The following is a 21,922-nucleotide window of genomic DNA, read 5'->3' as shown; positions in this document are numbered from 1 at the left end:
GCAAATGCACAATCAAGCACAAGCACACACAAGGGAATTAACATGATGAAGTATGTGGCTGAGTAGCAAGGCATATCGCCTCTACAATCACATTACAGGCCTGCCACAATTAGTCAGGAAGCACTAGCACTCCATGGAGCCGAGGGGAGGCAGAGCCAGCAGGATGAGACACATCCTCACATATATGCCCACACGCTCTTTGACAAGCAACCGAAGCAGCTAACCAGTTATCAGAATGGATGGAATAGTCGTTTGTTTGTCAATAACTGATCAATCAGCTGGTAAGTCTCCATTTTTCTCAAAGACATTTTGTTTTTCTGCCGAATGAAATCGCCCATGGAGGTGTTCCCAAAATGACACAGGAGTGTTCCCACTTTCAAAGAGCAAAACGAATCTGTGTTCGGGCACAGGAGATGAGCAGAGGAGGCACAAACACAATTACACTGTTGCATAATGACTAAAGTCTAAACCTAGTTTGATGTTTACTTTAGTTTTCGTTTGCAATTTGCTTAAGATTAGGGAAAACAACTACTTGTTTGGTAGGTGTCTGGATTGGCTTTTATCACGTTGAACACACGTTTTCTACATTACAAAGCTGCTATCGTCAGTCTGATAGGGGTCACGTGATTTTTAACCACAGGAAAGAACAACAGCTTGTGCTTGGGAGCACAGTTTTGCTTTTCTCTCCTCTGATTTTATCATCAATTTCCATTAAATCGCAGAACATTTTGGCTTTATTGCTGTCAGACTCACATTCAGTCTAAATCTAAATATCTTAGACGTGCAAATTAGAAAATGTCTGGTTGTTAATTTCCCCACATGTCAGTGTAAGTGTGTATTTTTGCAATGTGTGCCGGAGCATGACTGGGTCATGGAGTCATTCGTGTGTGTGGCTGCGCGTTCTCGAATCTTTACGTGTATGAACGTATTTGATGGCCGTCCAGTAAACGAGCAGCAGAACAAACAGGAGCTCACTCAGCTCTCTGTAACAGGCTCACCCACAGACACGCTGAGAGAAAAGCACACATGGACACACGCGTTTGTGTATCTCTGTCATCAACCATTATATATCAAATTAGATCAAACAAGAGATTGTGCCCATTTCAGTAGCCAAAGTTATCAAAGTGACAGAGAGAACTGAGCTCTTGTGTAATAATGGCCTTGCAGCATGGACAACAATCTACTGTATACACACAAACTCTTACAGGCACACGTGTATAAATATAAGTGCAGTGCATGCTCTTTCATCAAACCTGCGTGTGACTCTCCCGTCAGTCTTTAGCTCTTAACCCACCTTTGAAGTCAGCTAATGTATGAATTTTCCCGCTGCTTTCTTTTATGTTCTTGTTGTTGTTATTTTTAACTTTTTCTTTTATTTAAGCTGAGCAGCAAACTTATTAAACATCATATCACTTTCTTTTACTCCCTCTTCTCCATGCTCTCGCTCTCTCTTAGCGCTCCCTCTTTTCCTGTGTATCTCTTTATTGCCTTCCTTTGGCTGCATCAAAGGTCTGTTCGGTAATATTTCATAGAGAGACTAATATGCATAGCCCATGCCCTTTCTTCCTGTCTGGATGCATACATAAATAATGAAGTCCGCGTGTGATGCGCGGGACCTTTCAATGAGTCTTCTCACTGACCTTGATAGTTGCTCATTATGCTAAATAACCAAGAAAAGAAAAGCATTCTTTAAATCAACCCTGATGATCTCATAAGTATTTAAAATGAGCCGACTGTGGTCACTAATGATGCTTCTTTTTCTTTTATTAATCTCACAAACCTCAACATTGCATTTTAAATCCAGACTGGTCACGCATGTCTGTAATAACAATAACAAGTTCCAGCCTGCAGCTAGCAAACCAAACCATTAAAATCACTCATAGATGTGCTTCCCCCACGGTGAATAAAGCTTGTAAAAAAAAACATTCAATTTATATATGTCCTAATTAATTTTCTTCCTCCCCTCTTTTTATGCTACAACATTAGCTGTAGCAATTAAGTTGAAATGCACTAAATCTCTCGTAACCACGCTGGCATTGGTTGTGATTTATATTGCTGGACAAAATATGACAGAACAGTAAATTACAAAGCAGATCCTTTTTAACAATTTACCAATTAAGTCAAAATTGCCATTGGCGCTCTTGTTACTTGTGTTTCTGGAAAATTATGAGTTCAGAGACACTCTCCTCTGTGTTATTACTCTGTAAGTGCAGATGCAGGATACTCTAATAAAGCGGTGTGAAACATAAGGTCTGGGGGCCAGAATTGGCCTGGCAAAGACTCCAATCTGGCCCACTGGACAGATGCGTTGTGGGTTTACAATTTTTTTAAAAAAGGATATTTTTCTGTAATTTCACACATTTATTTCTTACTCTTTAAATCATGCTGACACTTTTCTTTCATTTTCTACAGCAGCATTTCTTTATCATGTAGAAAACTAAGAAATACTGTTGGCCATCTTTTTCTTTTTTTAAATGTGTAGTTAAACTTCTTTATGCTGAAAGAAAGGGACTGGACTGGGTGCATTTTACATGCTGGGGGTTATGTGCCCCAGCATGTACAGTGAGTTTGACATCCCTTCTCTAATAAAACTTGAAGATGCTTTCAGGTTCTCTTATGGTAGGAAGGTTAAATCAAATACTATGTATATATGATAGAGTTGATCTTTATATTATTTTAATCAAAAAGAAACACAAAAAACTAATTTACACTAGATGCAAGGATTCAGCCCCAAGGTGCAACTGAACTACAAACTCAGGTCAATGAGGAGGACGCCAGTGCTAAATAGGACATAAAAACAGCTGAAAGTAACACATCTGAGGTGAAGAGGAGAGAAACCCAGGTGGTCTTATAAGGATCCTCCCCGAGGAGCACTGTACATGGAAGCAGTAAGGGGGGAAAAACAAGTAACAGGAAAGCACAAAAAGAAAGGAAAGCATTGCAATCTGTATGCCTTTTTTTTTGGTTTATGGCAACCTCATGAAGTGTAGCTGCAATGTGGCAATCGTGCAACTTTATTGACAGTAGATTGAAAGATGCTAAACAAGAAGAACAGCATGTGTAACAATAATGAGTCTTTCAATACTTCAGAAATTCCTGAGTTTAAAGTAAAGCCGTTGCCATGTTTGGGAGTTTGTTTGGGAGCATGCAGCAGTGAGCTTGCATGACTTTAACATCTTTGTCCTGCGTGGAATTGCTGATAATGAAGTGATAGGAAGTTAGAATATGAGTTTCTAAAGATTTATAAAGTCTTGATTTTGTATTTACAGTTAAATAGATGATTTTCCCCAGTCGCCACTTTGTCCTCCACACTAGTTAGTGTAGTATGTACACTTCATGTACCATTGCAGTGGTAATAAGTATTACCTTTGACCTGTACTGGCCCCTTCAGTAGTTAAATCTTGATATTATTGAGTTGAACCTTTTATTTTTCCAATTTCCTGTTGGTAGCTGACAGCAGTGGTGCAGCAGTGTGGTCCTTTGCTGCTACTGCACATCTTCTTTAAGGTTCAACATGTGCATTCAGAGATGACCTTCAGCATACCTTGGTTGCAACAAGTGGCTATTAAAGCTACTGTTGAATTCCTATCAGGTCAAAGCAATCTACAATTACCCCAAAAACAAAAAGGCATTTTTGCACAGTAAAGTGCTGCTCAGTGGATATTTTCTCTTTTTTGGACCATTCTCTGTAGCCCTGTGGTTATGTGGGAAATTCCCAGCAGTTTCAAAATACTGAGGCCAGCCAGTCTGGCAACAGCTGCCATGCTACATTCAAGCTCTTTGGGGCACTATTAAAATGCTAAAAAGTTGCCTATAAAGACTTACAGTCAGTCTGACTTTCGAGACAAAGATGACCTGATTTTGGGAGTCATACTTAAAGTATGCCTTTAAGTTCAAAGGAGTGAGCTAGGTTGTCGATTATTTGTCTTTCATTAATCAACATAAAGTCAGAAGGATGCTGAAAGACCTCTGTCCTGCAATATATTTTTCATAAAAGACTAAAACCGGGAAATAATCTCTGTGTATGAGACCCAAATTGTGAGCCCTGTTGCATAACAAGGGTTTGTCTACCTCTCCTAATTTCTGCCGAAGAAGCTGCAGGTGATTATGCAACACACTTATACTGGCGCACACGCATAAATCACATTTTATAAACGCAGACATAAGATGAGAGAATAAGGCTACAACATCAGTAAATTTCTGTGGGTAGGCGACTTAGCTTTAGATAACAGTTCAGTACAATTACCTCTTCTGAATAATTGAATCTTCTGAAGTTAAGAAGTGGTGACAAGGGGGTTTGCTTTGTTGTTCCTTGAAGAACAATTAGAGAGAGAGAGAGAAGGCGTGAGGGAGAGCAAGAATGAGTCATGGTGACTTTGGGCGTGAAGGGGCTGGGGGGAGTAGTCGGACTTCAGACGCTTGAGTTGAAGCGCTTCTTTGTAGATAATGAATAAAAAATAATGGAATAAAGAGATTCACTCACACTGTTTGTTTCACTGTTACATAACGCACAAATGCAACCAAAACAAATGAGGAAAAGAAATACACATACCCCCTCTTGCATGCATACACGCACTAATTATCATGCCCAGAAACTGTCACAGCAACTGCAAAGAAAAGCAAAGTATAAATGCTTTAATAAAAGGCTTTTAATTAATATTCAGCTGTTTTACCCTTTGTTGCTGCACAACTTTTAATGTTTTGCTTGACAGGTTAGCCAGCCAGACTGAATTAATAACATTTACATAAAATGAAAATATGGACTGTTTTCATGAGTAAATGAAGGGAAAAGGGAAATGAAAAGGTGTGTTTGGAGGAGGGGGTGAATTAAAACAAGATGAGAAGTTTGACTTCAGTTAAATCAGAGTCGTTCCCCCTGTGCTGTTCTTTCCAAGCAGTGATGGGTCAGATTGAGTCTTGTTCTGTATGGATAATGATGCTGTCCATGGTGCTGAAAAGACAAATCCCGATCTCAGTGGGATATTTAATGGCTCTGTCCAGCTGAAAAACAGTCTGGGAGAGAGGCTGCAAACCAAGAGGGACGTTCGCAGCCCTCGTCTGTTCTCTTTCCTGTATCCTGTTTGCCATCTGTTCATCTTTCCTTTCCTCTCCCTGTCAATCGTTCCCATTTACCTTCCACCAGCTTTTTTCATTCCTGCTATCTTTTTAATTGCTTTTTTCTGCACATGTAGAGCTTTATATGTTAATACTAGAATTTTAAAGTGGATTCTGAATTTGACTGGAAGCCAGTGAAGGAAAGTATCGGTGATCTGACCTCTTTGTCCAAGTATTCAGCTAACTGAAAGTTAATCAATGGAAGTGAATCTCAAACCAACCAGTCAAACTGTGACTGCGTATTTACTGTTGTTTTGGTTGCCATGATTTGTTCTTTGATTCATACATTTTTCATACATTCAGCCATTTCTTATATAATTTCTACTATACTGCTGTTTGGAAAGCAGTGTTGCTGTGAGTATGTCTGGAAGTGGATGGTTGCAGCACCAGCTGACACGAGGAAGACTTTTCTGGGCTCAGCTTTTAGTTTGGAGTGCTTTTGAATAAAGGCTGACTGGGAGCTGGATTAAATGTGATTAAAAACTTGAAATGCTCTATCCTGTTAATTATCAGTTTTATTTGCCTGCGTTGGCTCTGCATGTCTGTTTTATGTGAATATGTTTTATATCTGCAGAATTCTGCATGTAAAACTTCTGTTGGGCTTTATGTTTTGTTTTGTTTTTTCCCCCCACCGAGTGTATCTGTACTGACTGAATGGACTTCATAATTCACAAGCATTTACTGCAAAATGCTCAATACAGTGCCAAATCACAACAACACATACAGAGAAAGATCCAACAATCACATGACCCTTCTATGAGCAAGTACTTTGGCAACAGTGGGAAGGAAGAACTCATCTGCTGCGACTGGTTGGGGTGAGAGAAGGAAGACAGGATGAAGACAGAATAAAAGACATGTGCAGAGAGGTCTAGTAACACATACTGAGGCTGGATGACACTATCGAATCTTTTAGGAGGCATTTAAATTGGAATTAAATGTGTTACAGTTAGCACGTTTTATATATATATACATATACACTTAAACTCCCGGAGAGCAGCCATTTGGCTTTTCTACCTTTAAAACCCGGAGAGCAGCCAAATGGCTTTTAGCTAGGCTTTAGCTTCAGCGAAGTGGAAGCTAAATTGGCTAGTCATTCATATGTAAATTAGGTTGTTACCTGGGAATTCTGGAGGGAGTGTCTGTCTAGATGTCTGTCTAGTGGATTGAGGAATTTTCCTGCGAATCTTGTTGACTGTGCCGAGGATGGTGGTTTTCCGTCTAAGAAGTTTTTGCGCAAGTGAAAGCGATGTGAAAAAATTGTCCGTGGTAACATTTCTGCCCTTGTCTAGGAATGGTTCCATCAGCCTCATTACTACATTTTCAGAAAGTCTCTCCCCAGTGGGACGATTGGGGTCCTTGCCAAGATATGGGAAGACATTCCAAATGTACTTGGATTTTAGGTCGCAAGCCACCCAAAACTTGATCCCAAACTTGTCAGGTTTACTTGCAATATACTGCAGGAAACAGCACCGAGTCTTTGATGGGAAAAGCTGTTCATCAACGGTGATATGTAGACCAGGGTTGTAGCACGTGATGCAGTTGGTGACAAATGATCCCCACACACTGGAAATTGCAGCGAACTTATCAGTCTTTGCTCGATCACTGCGGGTGGACTTGTCATCAAAGCGTAGGTGTTGCATGATGTCTTGGAAGCGGTTTCGTGCCATAGTTCCAATTATCTGTGGGTTTCCCAGGTTTGCTGACCAGCAGTCATTTACCGATGGAACCCTGTAAACCCCCCGCAAGATGACAATTGCAATAAATGCCATTAGTTCAGGGAGGTCCATGAACCAATGAACATGCCCCGTGCACCACTCAGCAGGCCATTTGTAAATATGTGTACAAATGGTTGGTTTTTTGTACTGTTTTTATCAATAAATCTCAGCAACAAAGGACATACACCCATGTGTGTTGATTTCTCCCTAAGATGGCAAACTGAAACACTCCAAGTTGGTGACTTTTGGAGATTTATCTCCCTGGATGATTGAGAATGCATCAAGATGAAACACAAGGAAGTTCACAGCTTTTAGCAGCTCCCCCACCCCCTCATTCACACACCCCCACTCCCCTCCCTCCAGAATTCCCAGGTAACAACCTAATATACATATGAATGACTAGCCAATTTAGCTTCCACTTGGCTGAAGCTAAAGCTTAGCTAAAAGCCTACCAGCCATTTGGCTGCTCTCCGGGTTTTAAAGGTAGAAAGGTAGAAGCCTGGCAGTGCTACTGATATATATATATATATATATATATATATACATATATATATATATATATATATATATATATATATATATATATATATATATATATATATATACATATATATATATATCCATAGGTCCCTCAGAAGCAGACGGCCGTAGTGATCGATGTAGCGGTTCCGAATGACAGCAATATCAGGAAGAAGGAACACGACCCTTATGAAAAGGACATCGAGGGAACAGTTTACCCTGTCCGGGATAGGGTTACCGGGGCCCCGCCCTGGAGCCAGGCCCGGGGAGGGTGCCCGAGGGCGAGCGTCTGGTGGCCGGGCCTTAGTCCATGGGGCCCGGCCGGGCACAGCCGGGAGGAGACATGGGCCCATCCTCCCGCAGGCCCACCACCCGCAGGAGGCGCCATAGGGGTCGGGTGCATTGTGTGCCGGGTGGCGGCCAGGAGCGGAGGCCCTGGCGGACTGACCCCCGGCTGCCAAGACTGGCAATAGGGACATGGAATGTCACCTCTCTGGTGGGGAAGGAGCCTGAGTTAGTGCGTGAGGTTGAGAGGTACCGGCTAGATATAGTCGGGCTCACCTCTACACATGGCTTGGGCTCTGGAACCAGTCTCCTGGAGAGGGGCTGGACTCTGTCTCAGTCTGGAGTTGCCCCTGGTGAGAGGCGGCGGGCTGGGGTGGGTATCCTAATATCCCCTCGGCTTGCTGCCGGTACGTTGGGGTTTTTCCCGGTGGACGAGAGGGTTTGTTCCCTGCGCCTTAGGGTCGGGGAACGGGTCCTGACTGTCATCTGCGCTTATGCGCCGAGTGGCAGTTCAGAGTACCCAGCCTTCTTAGAGTCCCTGGGGGGGGGGGGGGGGGGGGGGTGCTGGAGGGTGCTCCACCTGGAGACTCTGTTGTCCTGCTGGGAGACTTCAATGCTCACGTGGGTAACGACAGCGAGACCTGGAGGGGCGTGATTGGGAGGAACGGCCTCCCTGATCTGAACCCGAGCGGTGCTCTGTTATTGGACTTCTGTGCTAATCACAGTTTGGCCATAACGAACACCCTGTTCGAACATAAGAGTGTCCATAAGTGCACGTGGCACCAGGATGCTCTAGGCCGTAGGTCGATGATCGATTTTGTAATCGTATCAGCAGACCTGCGACCATATGTTCTGGACACTTGGGTAAAGAGAGGGGCTGAGCTGTCAACTGATCACCACCTGGTGGTGAGTTGGATCAGGTGGCGGGGGAAGACGCTGGACAGACCTGGTGCACCTAAACGCGTAGTGAGGGTGTGCTGGGAACGTCTAGCAGAGGCCCCAGTCCGCGAGATCTTCAACGCACACCTCCGGCAGAGCTTCAACAGCATTCCGAGGGAGACTGGGGACATTGAGTCCGAATGGACCATGTTCAGCGTCTCCATTGCCGAAGCTGCTGCATTGAGCTGCGGCCGCAAGGTGGTTGGTGCCTGCCGTGGTGGTAATCCCCGAACCAAATGGTGGACACCAGAGGTGAAGGGAGCCACCAGGCTGAAGAAGGAGTCCTATCGGGCTTGGTTAGCCTGTGGGACTCCGGAGGCAGCCGACGGGTATCGACAGGCCAAGCGGAATGCGGCTCGGGCAGTGGCTGAAGCAAAAACTCGGGTGTGGGAGGAGTTCGGAGAGGCCATGGAAAAAGACTTTCGGGCTGCCTCGAACAGATTCTGGCAAACCGTCAGACGTCTCAGGAGGGGAAAGCGGTGCTCTACCTGCACTGTGTATAGTGCTGGCGGAGCACTGCTGACGTCGACTGAGAAAATTGTCAGGCGGTGGAAGGAATACTTCGAGGACCTCCTTAATCCCACTGACACGTCTTCCGAGGAGGAAGCAGAGTCTGGGGATGAGGGGAATGACCCACCAATTTCCGGGGGCGAGGTCACTGAGGCAGTTAAACAACTCCTTGGTGGCAGAGCCCCTGGTGTTGATGAGGTCCGCCCCGAGTTCCTGAAGGCTCTGGACGTTGTAGGGCTGTCCTGGTTGACACGCCTCTGCAATGTTGCGTGGAGATCAGGGGCAGTACCTGTGGACTGGCAGACCGGGGTGGTGGTCCCCATCTTCAAGAAAGGGGACCGGAGGGTGTGTTCCAACTACAGGGGGATCACACTCCTCAGCCTCCCTGGGAAAGTCTATGCCAGGGTGCTGGAAAGGAGAGTTCGTCCGTTAGTCGAACCTCGGATACAGGAGGAACAATGCGGTTTTCGTCCTGGTCGCGGAACACTGGACCAGCTCTTTATCCTCTCCAGGATACTTGAGGGTGCATGGGAGTTTGCCCAACCAGTCTACATGTGTTTTGTGGACTTGGAGAAGGCATTCGACCGTGTCCCTCGGGGTGTCCTGTGGGAGGTGTTGCGGGAATATGGGGTGTCTGGCCCATTGCTACGGGCCATTCGATCCCTATACAACCGTTGCAAGAGCTTGGTTCGCATTGCCGGCAATAAGTCGGACTCGTTCCCGGTGGGTGATGGGCTCCGCCAGGGCTGCCCTTTGTCTCCGGTTCTGTTCATAATTTTTATGGACAGGATTTCTAGGCGCAGCCAAGTGGCGGAGGGCTTTCGCTTTGGTGGCCTCAGAATCTCATCTCTGATTTTTGCAGATGATGTGGTTCTGTTGGCTTCATCGGGTGAGGGCCTCCAGCTCGCACTGGAGCGGTTCGCAGCCGAGTGTGAAGCAGCGGGAATGAGGATCAGCACCTCCAAATCTGAGGCCATGGTTCTCAGCCGGAAAAGGGTGGAGTGCCCACTCCGGGTCGGGGATGAGTTCCTGCCCCAAGTGGAGGAGTTCAAGTATCTCGGGGTCTTGTTCGCGAGTGATGGGAGAAGGGAGCCGGAGATCGACAGACGGATTGGGGCTGCAGCTGCAGTAATGCGGACGCTGCACCGGTCCGTCGTGGTGAAGAGGGAGCTGAGTGTAAAAGCGAAGCTCTCAATTTACCGGTCGATCTACGTCCCTACCCTCACCTATGGCCACGAGCTGTGGGTAGTGACCGAAAGAACGAGATCAAGGATACAAGCGGCAGAAATGAGCTTCCTCCGAAGGGTGGCTGGCCTCTCCCTTAGAGATAGGGTGAGAGGTTCGGCCATCCGGGAGGGGCTCAGAGTAGAGCAGCTGCTGCTCCACATCGAAAGGAGCCAGCTGAGGTGGTTCGGGCATCTGACAAGGATGCCCCCTGGGCGCCTCCTGGGTGAGGTGTTCCAGGCATGTCCCACCGGGAGGAGGCCCCGGGGCAGACCCAGGACACGCTGGAGAGATTATATCTCTCGGCTGGCCTGGGAACGCCTTGATATTCCCCCGGATAAGCTGGAGGAGGTGGCTGGGGAGAGGGAGGTCTGGGCCTCTCGAGTGGATGTGGAGGGTGAAGGTAACGGTGGTCCCCGTGGTAATCGGAGCACTAGGTGCGGTGACTCCCAAGCTAGGCGAGTGGCTCCAGCAGATCCCGGGAACAACATCGGAGATCTCTGTCCAGAAGAGCGCAGTCCTGGGAACAGCTAAGATACTGCGCAGGACCCTCAAGCTCCCAGGCCTCTGGTAGAGGACCCGAGCTTGAAGGATAAACCGCCCGCAGGGGCGTGCTGGGTGTTTTTATATATATATATATATATATATATATATATATATATATATATATATATATATATATATATAGTACTTCTGACATCTGCAGCTGTTACAGTAGTGATGTGAACTGCTGACACATCTTTCTTGTAGTTTTAATGAACCTTACATGATTGAAGACTGCATTTCAAGTCTTGTTTAAGTGATGTGACATCATCGTTTGTCAACACACATTAGATAATCTTTACCTCACCTCTAATTTACCTCCATTTCTTTCATCCTTTCTTCTTTCACTTTGCTTTCACTTTGCTCTATTTATTATTTGGACTACTCTGTAGTCAACATGCTTTCCACAGCTAATTCTATTTATTTAGATAAACCGCTCTGTCCATGCATGAGCATGTCAGTGTGTGTGTGTGTGTGTGTGTTATGCATAGATGTGTTCACTGCATTATGCAAAGCAATGAGCAGCAACGTTCAGCACATTCATTGTCTGTGCTAAAGGCAGAAAATAATGGTGTTATCCTGGGATAAGCCCTCATTTATCCTGCAAATAGAGTGTGAGGGGTAGAAAAGGGGGGTTGGGGGGTTGGCGTGCGGAGCAGTTTTTAAAGAGACTTCAACATTGATGTTAGTGTGCTGAAATGACTCCATTTACTCTATTTAACACAGAGGAACAAGAATAAGAGTACAAAAAAAATTAAGAGAAAAGCAGGGATTTGCTGGGCAAAGCAGGGCGCGGGTACTTCTAGTCATTCATCAGTCTCTCTTCACGTTCCTCTTAGTATTAAGAGAGTTTAGAAGTATGGCCACTGGACAGTCAGCAGGTCAGTGAGGCAAAAATTATTTCATCATTGAATATTCACTGAAGTGTTTTGCTCATAATGGTAGTACTCATCAGTACAACAGTATTGCCGTAGATTATATGCTGTTAAAGAAAAGAGTGAAATGTAGAGAAACACTGAGCTCCCACTTCACTAAAACTTACGGCAGAGAAAAAGAGGCAGGGAAATCAAAAAGAAAACATGAAGGTAGATGAGTCTTTCTCACATATTGGTTTCACTGCTTCGTTCCATCGCAACAGATGTTCTACCGTCACAACAAAAGAGTTAGGCAAGACAGGGTTGCAGAGAAAACAAGGTGTATGAGGAGGGAAGGAGGAAGGATAGGCGGGAAGAGGCAGGTGCAGAAGTAGAAAGAGACGCCTGAAAAGAAATGTAACAGAGGAAAAGTGACAGAAAAAGATTTTTAAAAAGATAAACTTTGAGAATCAGAGGAAGAAAGAGAGGACACGCAGAAAGCTTTGCTAAGCAACAACACAGAGTAAAGCTTGTGTGTATTTTTTCCTACACACTGAGACAGGAAGAGATATTAATGAAGGAGGCCCATATGCTGCACACATGGTACCCACTCAAAGCTTTAACATGTAAACAGCATCCAGTTATCTAACCTATTCTTGCCTAGAGTTACTGAAGAAGACTGTAAGTACCATGAAATATTTTTTCTGCCATTTGCAGTATATGTTAAAGGTTACCTGGTGCAATCAAATATCTTAAATGTGAATATGATGCCATGGGAGGCAAATGGTTAGCTTAGCATAGCAATAAAATAAAATGCTACCAGTCCAGCACATAACCCACACTACCCACTGATAAAACAACAAATTATAGTTTCTACATATTTTTGTACTGATTAAACAGAATATAATAATGTATATAGTACATATATGTAACATAATATAACAGACATAATATGTAAACTCTATAGGTACTGTTTGGTCAATTTTATGCCCTTAAAATAAGGGCATAAAAAGTCATGGCATACATCTTCTTACTTCTATGTCAGAGAAAACATTTCACAAAAAACAATGAACTTTATTTTTTTAAATATAAGCAGACGATCAGATTAGCTTAAAACAACCCTTCAGACGAAAGCAGGCGGATGACATAAAATCAGAAATTGCCAAACAAACTGAAAAAAACAACTGATGTTTTCGATGTGTGTGACAGTCTGTGTTTGGAAGGATTTGTGGATTGAGAGAGACCTCGCTCAAAAAAGGGGAAAAAATGAGAAAACTTCTGTCTGATTGCAGCAGGAGCTCAAGAAGGACAGTGCACATAATTATACAGTCAAACAGTTAAACCCATACAGCGGGCTGAGTCACTCACTGGAACAAAAATCTATATAAATGAAGACTTCATAGATGCAAAAGAAGGAAAAGGAAGGAGCTGATGCAGAGTTTAATCCGGAGCTGATAGCTGCGACGGCGAGGGGGAAATTTCATATGTTCAAACTGATTACAACAACAAAAAACTCATAGACTTAAAATAATGACCAATCTACAATCTGCAAAAGTTTGCTGTACAATATGATCTAGCGCTGAGCGCTTCTCATTACACTGAACATCATCCACATGAACTGGAAAATCACACTGATAACAGCTTTTTCCTCAGCACCACTAGCTGTCACACTGATGAGCGGTTTAACAGCATTACAGCTACACATGAAGAAGTTATAGATGGTGTTAATAAATGGAAAAAGAAAACCACTAACTCAAAACTTCAACTTATCACACCAAACTGGACAATTTCCTGACAGCATGAAAACAGCAAAACTCAAAACTGGTGACAAAATGCCACCTCACAAATTACAGGACTGGGTCTCTTCTCACACTCTGTCAATGGAAAATTGTATTTAGTAGTCAGTATAATCTTTTAGTGATATAAGTTTGCTTATGGTAGGATGCTGTTTGTAGTTATTTGTATTAGGAAATGTTTAACCATGTATGCTTAGAGGCATATAATCAATTGTGTAGTGACAGGATGTGTGATTTTCAGCAGGCTTGGTTCACCCCCACATCCTGGGAGCATGGGAAAGAGCTCGTACCTTGTTTTATTGTTTTACGGTAGGATTAACGTAACTACGTCTGTTCTAGTCTAAGTGCCTGAACTGCTGGACTTCCTCACGGTGTTATCAAGGGTGAACCATCTAGGGTGGGGGAGACTACCCTCTTCCTGACCAAGGGTGTACCTTTTGTGCTTTATGACCCTTTGATCAGCAGCACACACACACACACACACACACACACACACACACACACACACACTGGAACTATAAAATAAAGACCGGGGCAGTCTCTGAGCGCGAGTCCCTGAGCCCTCACTCTCGTGCGAGAGCTCAGAGCTGCCCTTGCTAAGCAACAAGTAAAACTGTCTGTGTTTCTCTTCTCTGAAGTCTTTACTGAAGAAGTGTTTTAGAACATTTTCCCTAACACACTCATAGAATTTATTTATATAGCGCACAACAACAGCTGCCTAAAGGCGCTTTATATTAAAAGGTTAAGACCCTACAATAATACAGAGAGACCTCAACCATCACTCAGCCCTGTATGTGTAAACTTGTTGGTGACAGTGAGAAGGAAAAACTCCCTTTTTAACAGGAAGAACCAGTGAGAGGCAGCCATTGCCGCAAGTGAAGGAAGGGTGACAGGACAAAAGACATAGAACAAAGTACTAACGCCAAAAAGAACTTAAAAAAAATTGCAGTTGGGATATTCCTTTGAACTAAAAACGATAAATCAAAAAATAAATCAAACACCATGAAAACATTCTGCAAATGTGCAGATCAAAACTGATCTTAGCAGAGTGAAGCCAGCAGCATCTTGTCTGCCATGCTAAACTTCCATGAGTTTCCCATCAAACACCAAAGGTTTATGCGGTCAATAACAAGACACCCCCAATGTAATCGAGACACACTAGATTTCAGTGGAATCAAAGTAAAGTGTGCATTGTTGTCCTGTGACAACAGCTATCTTTCATGACCACAAGGTGGCGGTAATGCTTGGAAACAGCCTTAATGAAAGGAGAGGAATCACATTCACTTTAGTTTTAATTGGTGTTTATTTTCAGATTTCATTAAGCAACTGCTAATCACTGCTCACCTTCTTTGTCCTGACAGAAGGCCACTGATCCAAGTGGCCTGCAGTATGTGAGGCCACATATATGATTTTGTACCTTCTGCTCTAAAAAACTAATATGCACATCAGCATACATACAAACCAGTCCCTTGAACAGCTGGTGCGTTACATGTGCTGTACACAAAGTATAAGAGACAAAGCTTTAAGCCTCCTCTGCTCTGTCCTACCTCTGAATCCTCTTTTTTGTCTTTGCTTTCCTTCTCTCACATAAGATGAAACAACCACAAACACATCCAGAGTGCCCTGCAGTTCCACAGATGATCTTATATCACCCTGCACATCACTCAAACTGCGCCCTGCTAGTGCTCTGCACTGTGAAACATCAGACAATAAATTTAACAAATATATTCATAAACATTGTATTTTCAAGTTATAGTATAAAGGGTGAAGTTGAGACAACGGCTTCTGTTTCATGACGAGTCTTTGCCATTAAACGACACCGAGCTGTCCTCGTCTCTCTCCATCCCACTCTGCTGTTCTTACATTTATTCCCCTTTCTTCTTCCCTCCCTCTCTCGCTCTCTGTCTCTCATTAGCTGTGCGTGTGTGTGTGTGCGTTTGTGTGTGTGTGCGTGTGTGTGTTTGTGCGCGTGTGTGTGTGTGACAGTAGTCATTTCAGAGTAAGACTGGCTGAAGCCCTTGCAGCAGTCAACCTCTTTGATGTTGAGCCCTGCTGAATTAGGCCATCACCCAGCGGTGCTCTCCTGCCTGCCTGCCTGGCTGCACACACACACTCTAGTCACAAACACAAACAAGGTATGCTTCAAAGTACACACATACAAATCAAAACAAATACACGCTGGAGGGAAGCGTGCACATGCCAAACAGACATTATTTGCTATAGCTGCTCACAAAGGTATAGGACACACACACACACAGGTCCACATACATTTCATCACTTTCACAGTTTTCGCCTCTACACACTGTGAATTACATTCATGTATGGTAAAGTCCTCATTTTCTCATCTGCTTCCATTTAATAAACATAAATTTGAATTCTTATCAGCGCTTTTCCTCCGAGGCCTCCATACTACAGTACATCAAAAACCGCGCGCAGCCTCGTGAACACACATGCAGAGGAAATGTGGGACATTCAGAGAGAATTTATTCACGAATACAAACTGCAGGAAATAATTTGTTCCTTTTCAATCTCTCTCACACTTTTTTTTGCGGCGGTATGAATCGTATCGCGACGGCTGAGGGGTAACATTTCGCAAATCATTAATGAAAACAGACTAGAGACCTGATATTTCATAAATGTGAAAATGAAAGGATAGCAGAAATACTTTTGTTTGAAAAAAGGTGAATAAAGAGGGATGATGCAAGCACAGGACACTTACAGAAGCAGACAGGTTACAGAGAGAGAAGGGGAAAACCCCTCAAAAGCAACTCAGTTTAAAAGTGTGTCAAGTGGAACCCAGGAACTGGATGGAGCAAGTGATGTCCAAAAAATATTTCAAAAATACAGTGACTGAGAAAAAACAAGAAATATGCCCCAGGGCCACATAACCTAACAGAAGGAACACAAACAAACACCAAGAGAAAGGGAGGACATGGGGGTTGCAGATGAATTGTCAAAAAAAAGAAAATCCTCCTGTGACTTCTCCTAAAAACTCTCTCTTTACCTCAGTGGAAAAACATAAACTCAAAGAAACATGTGAAGGAGGATCCGTAAGGAGTTACATGCTCAGAGAACCGAGCTGCACTACATGTTGACAACATGTTTGATCGAATCAAACAGCTGATGAAATCAATTCAATCAACATGCTGTGCATATTACAGGGTAGAAAATTTTTTAAAAACAACTGAAAAAAATACGAACCATGTAATTATAGGACAAAAGAGACCATAGAGACCAGTTGGTGATTGCCTGGTAACCACCAATTATTGGAAAAAATAACAGGTATTCGAGCTCTGAAGGTGTCGCAGTTTTTCGAGTTTCACTGCCTCTCTGTGGTTTGTTAGTGGGTGTTAGTGGACAACTACTCACAACAAGGATTTGGGAGCAACAACCTCTGTGAATGGTTTCACCTAGTTAACAACTCAGGAAATACATATTTTTCCCTCACAACGCGAGAAATCTCTTTGGGCAGCAAGTTCTGCAACTGAGGGTGGAAACTATATCAAAATGATAGCAGCTAGCTAGCTAGTTTTTGCTATGTCACATGAGTATTTTAGCACCTAAAGTCTAGTTAGCCACTAGAACATTTGCTATATTTTAGCATGCTACAACAACAGCTATGACCAAGTGTCCAAAGTATGTGGTACAGCCTGTCTGTGGGCTACTCTTGTTTGTGCTGTTGTTTGTGTATCGGCCATGAAAAGTGTGCACTGCAGCCACTGACTGTACTTTTCATGCTGCCTGTTACTCCCTCCCCTTTTTGCCAGCCAATCAGCATTACCCACAAACTTACCCACAGCTGAGCTACCTGCCATTAGCTTGTTTAAGGGCTGCACAATAGCATGAACAGGCACAACAAGAGTAGCATAAAACAAGCATTAGATACTTTTCTTTGTTTGTTTGTTTTTTGTCTTTTTTAATCTGCTGCTTCCTGTGTGCTATGTAAATGTCAAAAACCTTGATTTCCAAGGCTGGGTTTTAAATAATTAGTGATTGTCAGACTGAAAATGATGTTCACCCTTCTGCAACTGCCCCCTCATATTTTTTCTTCTTGTTCAATTAACCAGTTTAACTCCTGCTTTTAGTAAGGTATTAATCATCTGTGACTGATGCAAAATTAATTAACAATTATTCTAAAGGCCAACAATGAAGCAATGCTTAAAATGAGGACACAGCTAATCCAAAGTGAGTTAAGCTACAATGTTAGATTCGCTTTAATCATTTTAACAGGGCTAATAATGTTTATTTATAGACCATTTCTCTAAACCGTTTTATTACAAGCAGATTTTTACTATAGCAGTGTGACACGGTTTGGCTTTGGCTTTTAACATATTGTTAAAGTTATGACATAAAACTGAAGGCGTAATAGAAAAGGTGTGGCACTGTGGACAATATGGACTCGGCTTTTACAGCCTTTAAAAGGCTCCGCTGCTTTCTTTTTTGCTCACTATTACGTATTACTTTTCTTCACTGTTTCTTTTGTTGATAAATGGGCAAGAGACCAAAAAAAAGAAAGGAAACAAATCCACTGCATTGCACGGATGCACATACACTGATTTCTATGGCTTTTGTTGCTCCATGCTTGCTTGATGTTTAGTTGTTGTTGAAAAATTGTATAAACTCTGTATATGGTTAATAATCTAATGGTTAAGCAATGGCAATGCTCCTGAAGTTCTTTTTGAAATGTCATTTGTAATGTGTGACATGTTGTTTTTGTGCCCTTCCTTATCACTGAAGGGCAAATGGCTTTTTACTCCATGCAGGTCAGCAGCTATTTACTATCTCTAAGGACGCACATGTTCATAAATCTCGCTCTAAATATAAACACATGCATCAAAAACTATTTGAGAATAATAACACTAACGCTAAGCTAAACTTGTCTTACCCATCCTGCATTTCGTCCTCTGTCCTGTGCCTCAGCATATTACCATGTCTGTCATAACGTTGCTGAAGGAGGATGCTAAAAACTCACTGAGTAGAAAAAGGTCAAAAGTAGTATGCGCACTGTTACATGTTATGCTGGAGTAAAACAACAAAATCTTTCAAAAATAAACCTCTTTGTCTCACTCTCTAACTCTCTTTCTGGTGGCCGGGAACAGCCCTGTGGTCAAACTGGAGAGTGGCCAGGGATCTTTCCATCAATTAGCTGTGTCTGCCTTCAACTCCCTGTCTTTCTGTCTGACCCTCTCATTATTTCCACTGTTGTTGGTTCACAAAAGGAGTGCTTGAGAACAAGGGATCCAAATGTAGGGCACTTAAAGAGCAGGAGCAATTGCTTTGAATGTTGTGCAATCGTTCGCAATTCCTGCATAAATTAAATAACTAAAGCAATTTTAAGTGTAGGTGGGTTTTTGTTTATTGGTTGATTGATGGATGTGCTCCTTTTAACTCTAGGTAGGCGAATGAGTGATGAGAGAGGCGGCATACATGGTTCACACAAGATATTTTACATACACACACAGCTATACAACGCATACACACGACTGGGCTTCCCTGCACTCTGTGCTACACAGCGTGTCATTACTGCATATCAATTACAAGGGGAAGTGAAGATCTATTTCTAATTCAATCAGTCAGCGCTGGTGTCACATCCCTCGCTCTCTGGTTTCTCTCCCTGCGTCTCCCGCGCTCTCCGCCTCGCTCTCCTGTTTCCCCCTCGCTTGATTCCCATCGATGCATTTCAGCTATTGTGGGGCTGGTGGATCCAGGAGTCAGGTGTGTGTGTGTGCGTGTGTGTGTGTGTGCGTCATCCTCTTCAGGAAACAGTTTTAGCTAAGTTTTGTACTTCTGGAAAGATGACACTTTCAGAGAAGGGAGGTAATCCTGGCCTGACCTTGTTTCTCAGGAAGGCTTGCAGAGTCTTTGAGATGCTGTGTTGTTATTGTCAAAGATGAGTGCAGTTGCTTTTATGTTGTTTTGAAAAATGTATTCCATTGATTCCAATGATTAATTGCAGAAACAGGTACCTTTGGTGACTAGAGTTGGGATTCTGTCACCCATTTTCCTCTAAGATTATTTTTTAATAACAAAAAAATGTCATTTTTAAAAACCCAGGATAACTCGTGAACAGGAGGAATTAATGACAAAGACCTGATAAAGAATGAATAGTCGCAGAGTGAACACTGGAGAGATCACACAAGGTACAGGTGGATTCAATCAGACACTAACACAGAAAGTAAAATCACCAAAAACCACATGAGAAACTAACCTTCAACATAAAACAAGAAGTCAATTTTCTACCTTTAAATTCAGACTTATTCAGGTTATTGCACGTTGCCCTAAAATCATCAGAAACATGATATCGAACCAATATTTACCCTGGATGGCATTAGCTTGACCTCCAGTAAAACTGTGAGAAATGACCAGAATATGTCCCTCAACGTGCACATATCATGGACTACATCCTTTCATCTGTGTAGTGTCACTTAAATCACAAATAGACTCTCAGAGCGATGCCAAATTACTAGTTTGTGCCTTTCTTACTTACAAGCTGAAGTATTGTAATTTCTTGTTATCAGCCATTTCTAAAAGCTCCCTGAGAAGTTAATCTAAAATGCTGCAGCAAGAGTAGAAGAGGGACCCCGGAGATCATATTTCTCTCATCTTAGCTTCTCTTTAGTGGCTTCCTGCTAAATCCAGAATTGAATTTAAAAATCCTTCTCATATATGAGGTCTTGAATAATCAGGTGCCAACATATCTTAAAGACCTAATAGTATCGTATTACCCTAACAGAGCACTCCGATTGGAGGTTTAATTGTGGTTCGTCCTGTGGAACCAGGTTAATTTGGGGGATAGAAACCATGTCTAGTTTTAAGATTAGAATCAAGACGTTTTATTTTTTAAAAAATGTTTATAGTTAGAGCAAGATCAGGTGATGCTAAACCATGTCTTAATTATGCTGGTGATCATTTCTCTTCCACTTCCCTATTTGCACTCCAATAATGCAAAGAGGGGGTAAGACGAATGGTTTATACTACAGTGGCCTAGAGACTAAAACACGTGATTTTAGTGGAAGTCAATGAGACACTTCTGGCCATGAAGGTGTCAGGAGGGAGTATCTGTTATCAGATTTTGCTGATATTTGACATGTCCAAGACTCAGCGATGCCCCATCCCCCGACTATTTATAATATGGGAAATAATTTTTTCTTTTTTGTTTTGTTTTTTTAAATAATGAATAATTAAACTTGTATTTAAAGAGTTAAAATCCTGAATGTTTTGATCATTTTATAAGGGCTCAAGCTGATTAAGTGAAAAAAGGGGGAAAAAGATTTTTTTATGGCAGATTTTGTGTGTGTACATTTTGGTCCACCAAGGTGTCGAAAGGGTAAAAATTTGAAGCGGGCATAAGGGTTAAATAAAAATATACATGACCATTCAATCGTCATAATAAAATACCAAAACTAAATAAGATGGAGGTTGTGGTTGGGTGATGAGTGCCTCAGCTGAGTAGCTGTCAAGTTACAGTTGAATGCTTAGCTGTACGCCTGCAGGACTGTGAGCGGGCATTTTCAGTTAGCCGATAGCGATGCAGCTGTGAATGTGCAAGTTCATCCGACTTTCAGCGCTGTAAACAAATCTGTCAACTTTTCTGCAAGGTGTGTTTGTGTAATTCAGCTTGAGTTTTGAGTGCTCAATTTCCTCGTCAGCTGTCCTTGTTTTCACTCAAACAGAGGCCTATGGTAAGTGGTGTTTTCTCGTGTCCTTGTTGACCTGCAGATGTAAAAATAACAAAAAATTTAATTAAATTAAAAAACAGCTTTTTGAATATATTTGTTATTTTGAGCAGGAAATGGACATTTTGTAATGTGGCCTGAAAGAAGTGCACAAATCACGCCCGCAGCTAATTCGTTCTTGCATTCCTGACTAAAGAGCTTAAAGAGCTTTTGCATCACTTTCTGGAAATGGAAACATAAAAAACATTTAAAAATCATCCCCATCCATTCATAAAAAAAATGTCAGCCAAATAAGGCCAGAGTTATAGAGAGGAGAGCTGCTTTTCTCTCTTTGTATGGTTTAATGCGCTTATTCCTCCTGAGAATATTCTCTCAATTAGCATTTTCTTTGATCAACTTTTAGATATTTGTTTGATATTTGCTTCTCTCTCTCTGTCTTTCATAGATCACAACCATTTAAACAATGCAGCTTTATCTCCTCTGGGTCCAGCCATGGCTTTGTCTCACCCTCACAACAACCTGGGAATTGGCTTCAACAAGTATGCCTCACTCAAGGCTGTGGGTGAGTAACACATACTAAACCTGACTACATGCATACATGTTTACAGCTGTATGTTTGCATGCTTACTCATGGATGCGGCTGCTGGTGTGCACATAACAAGTCACTTGCAGAACACAGACTTACTGTACAAAGGTCAGTGAAGCCAAATGTGTACGGTAGTAGAAAATGATGGGTTTTTTGTATG

The 21,922-nt window shown here is 42.7% G+C and overlaps 1 protein-coding gene across 1 annotated transcript in view; it reads left to right on the top strand.

Moving 5' to 3' along the window:
* LOC146575764 (protein shisa-8) overlaps positions 1 to 21,922 on the top strand; it is a 134,153-nt gene that overhangs the window by 87,736 nt on the left and 24,495 nt on the right. Inside the window, exon 4 of the mRNA XM_085270626.1 lies at positions 21,622 to 21,738. Within this exon, the coding sequence (XP_085126752.1) occupies positions 21,622 to 21,738 (117 nt within the window). The remainder of the gene's footprint in view (positions 1 to 21,621; positions 21,739 to 21,922) is intronic.

The sequence above is a fragment of the Mchenga conophoros genome, linkage group LG4, assembly GCF_057382185.1.
Source record: "Mchenga conophoros isolate Kocher_MC1m ecotype Shallow Benthic linkage group LG4, M_conophoros_male_GT1.1, whole genome shotgun sequence".
NCBI classification, from domain to species: Eukaryota; Metazoa; Chordata; class Actinopteri; order Cichliformes; family Cichlidae; genus Mchenga; species Mchenga conophoros.
Note: the sequence above shows the minus strand (reverse complement) of the source record. Positions and strands in the feature narration are given on the sequence as shown.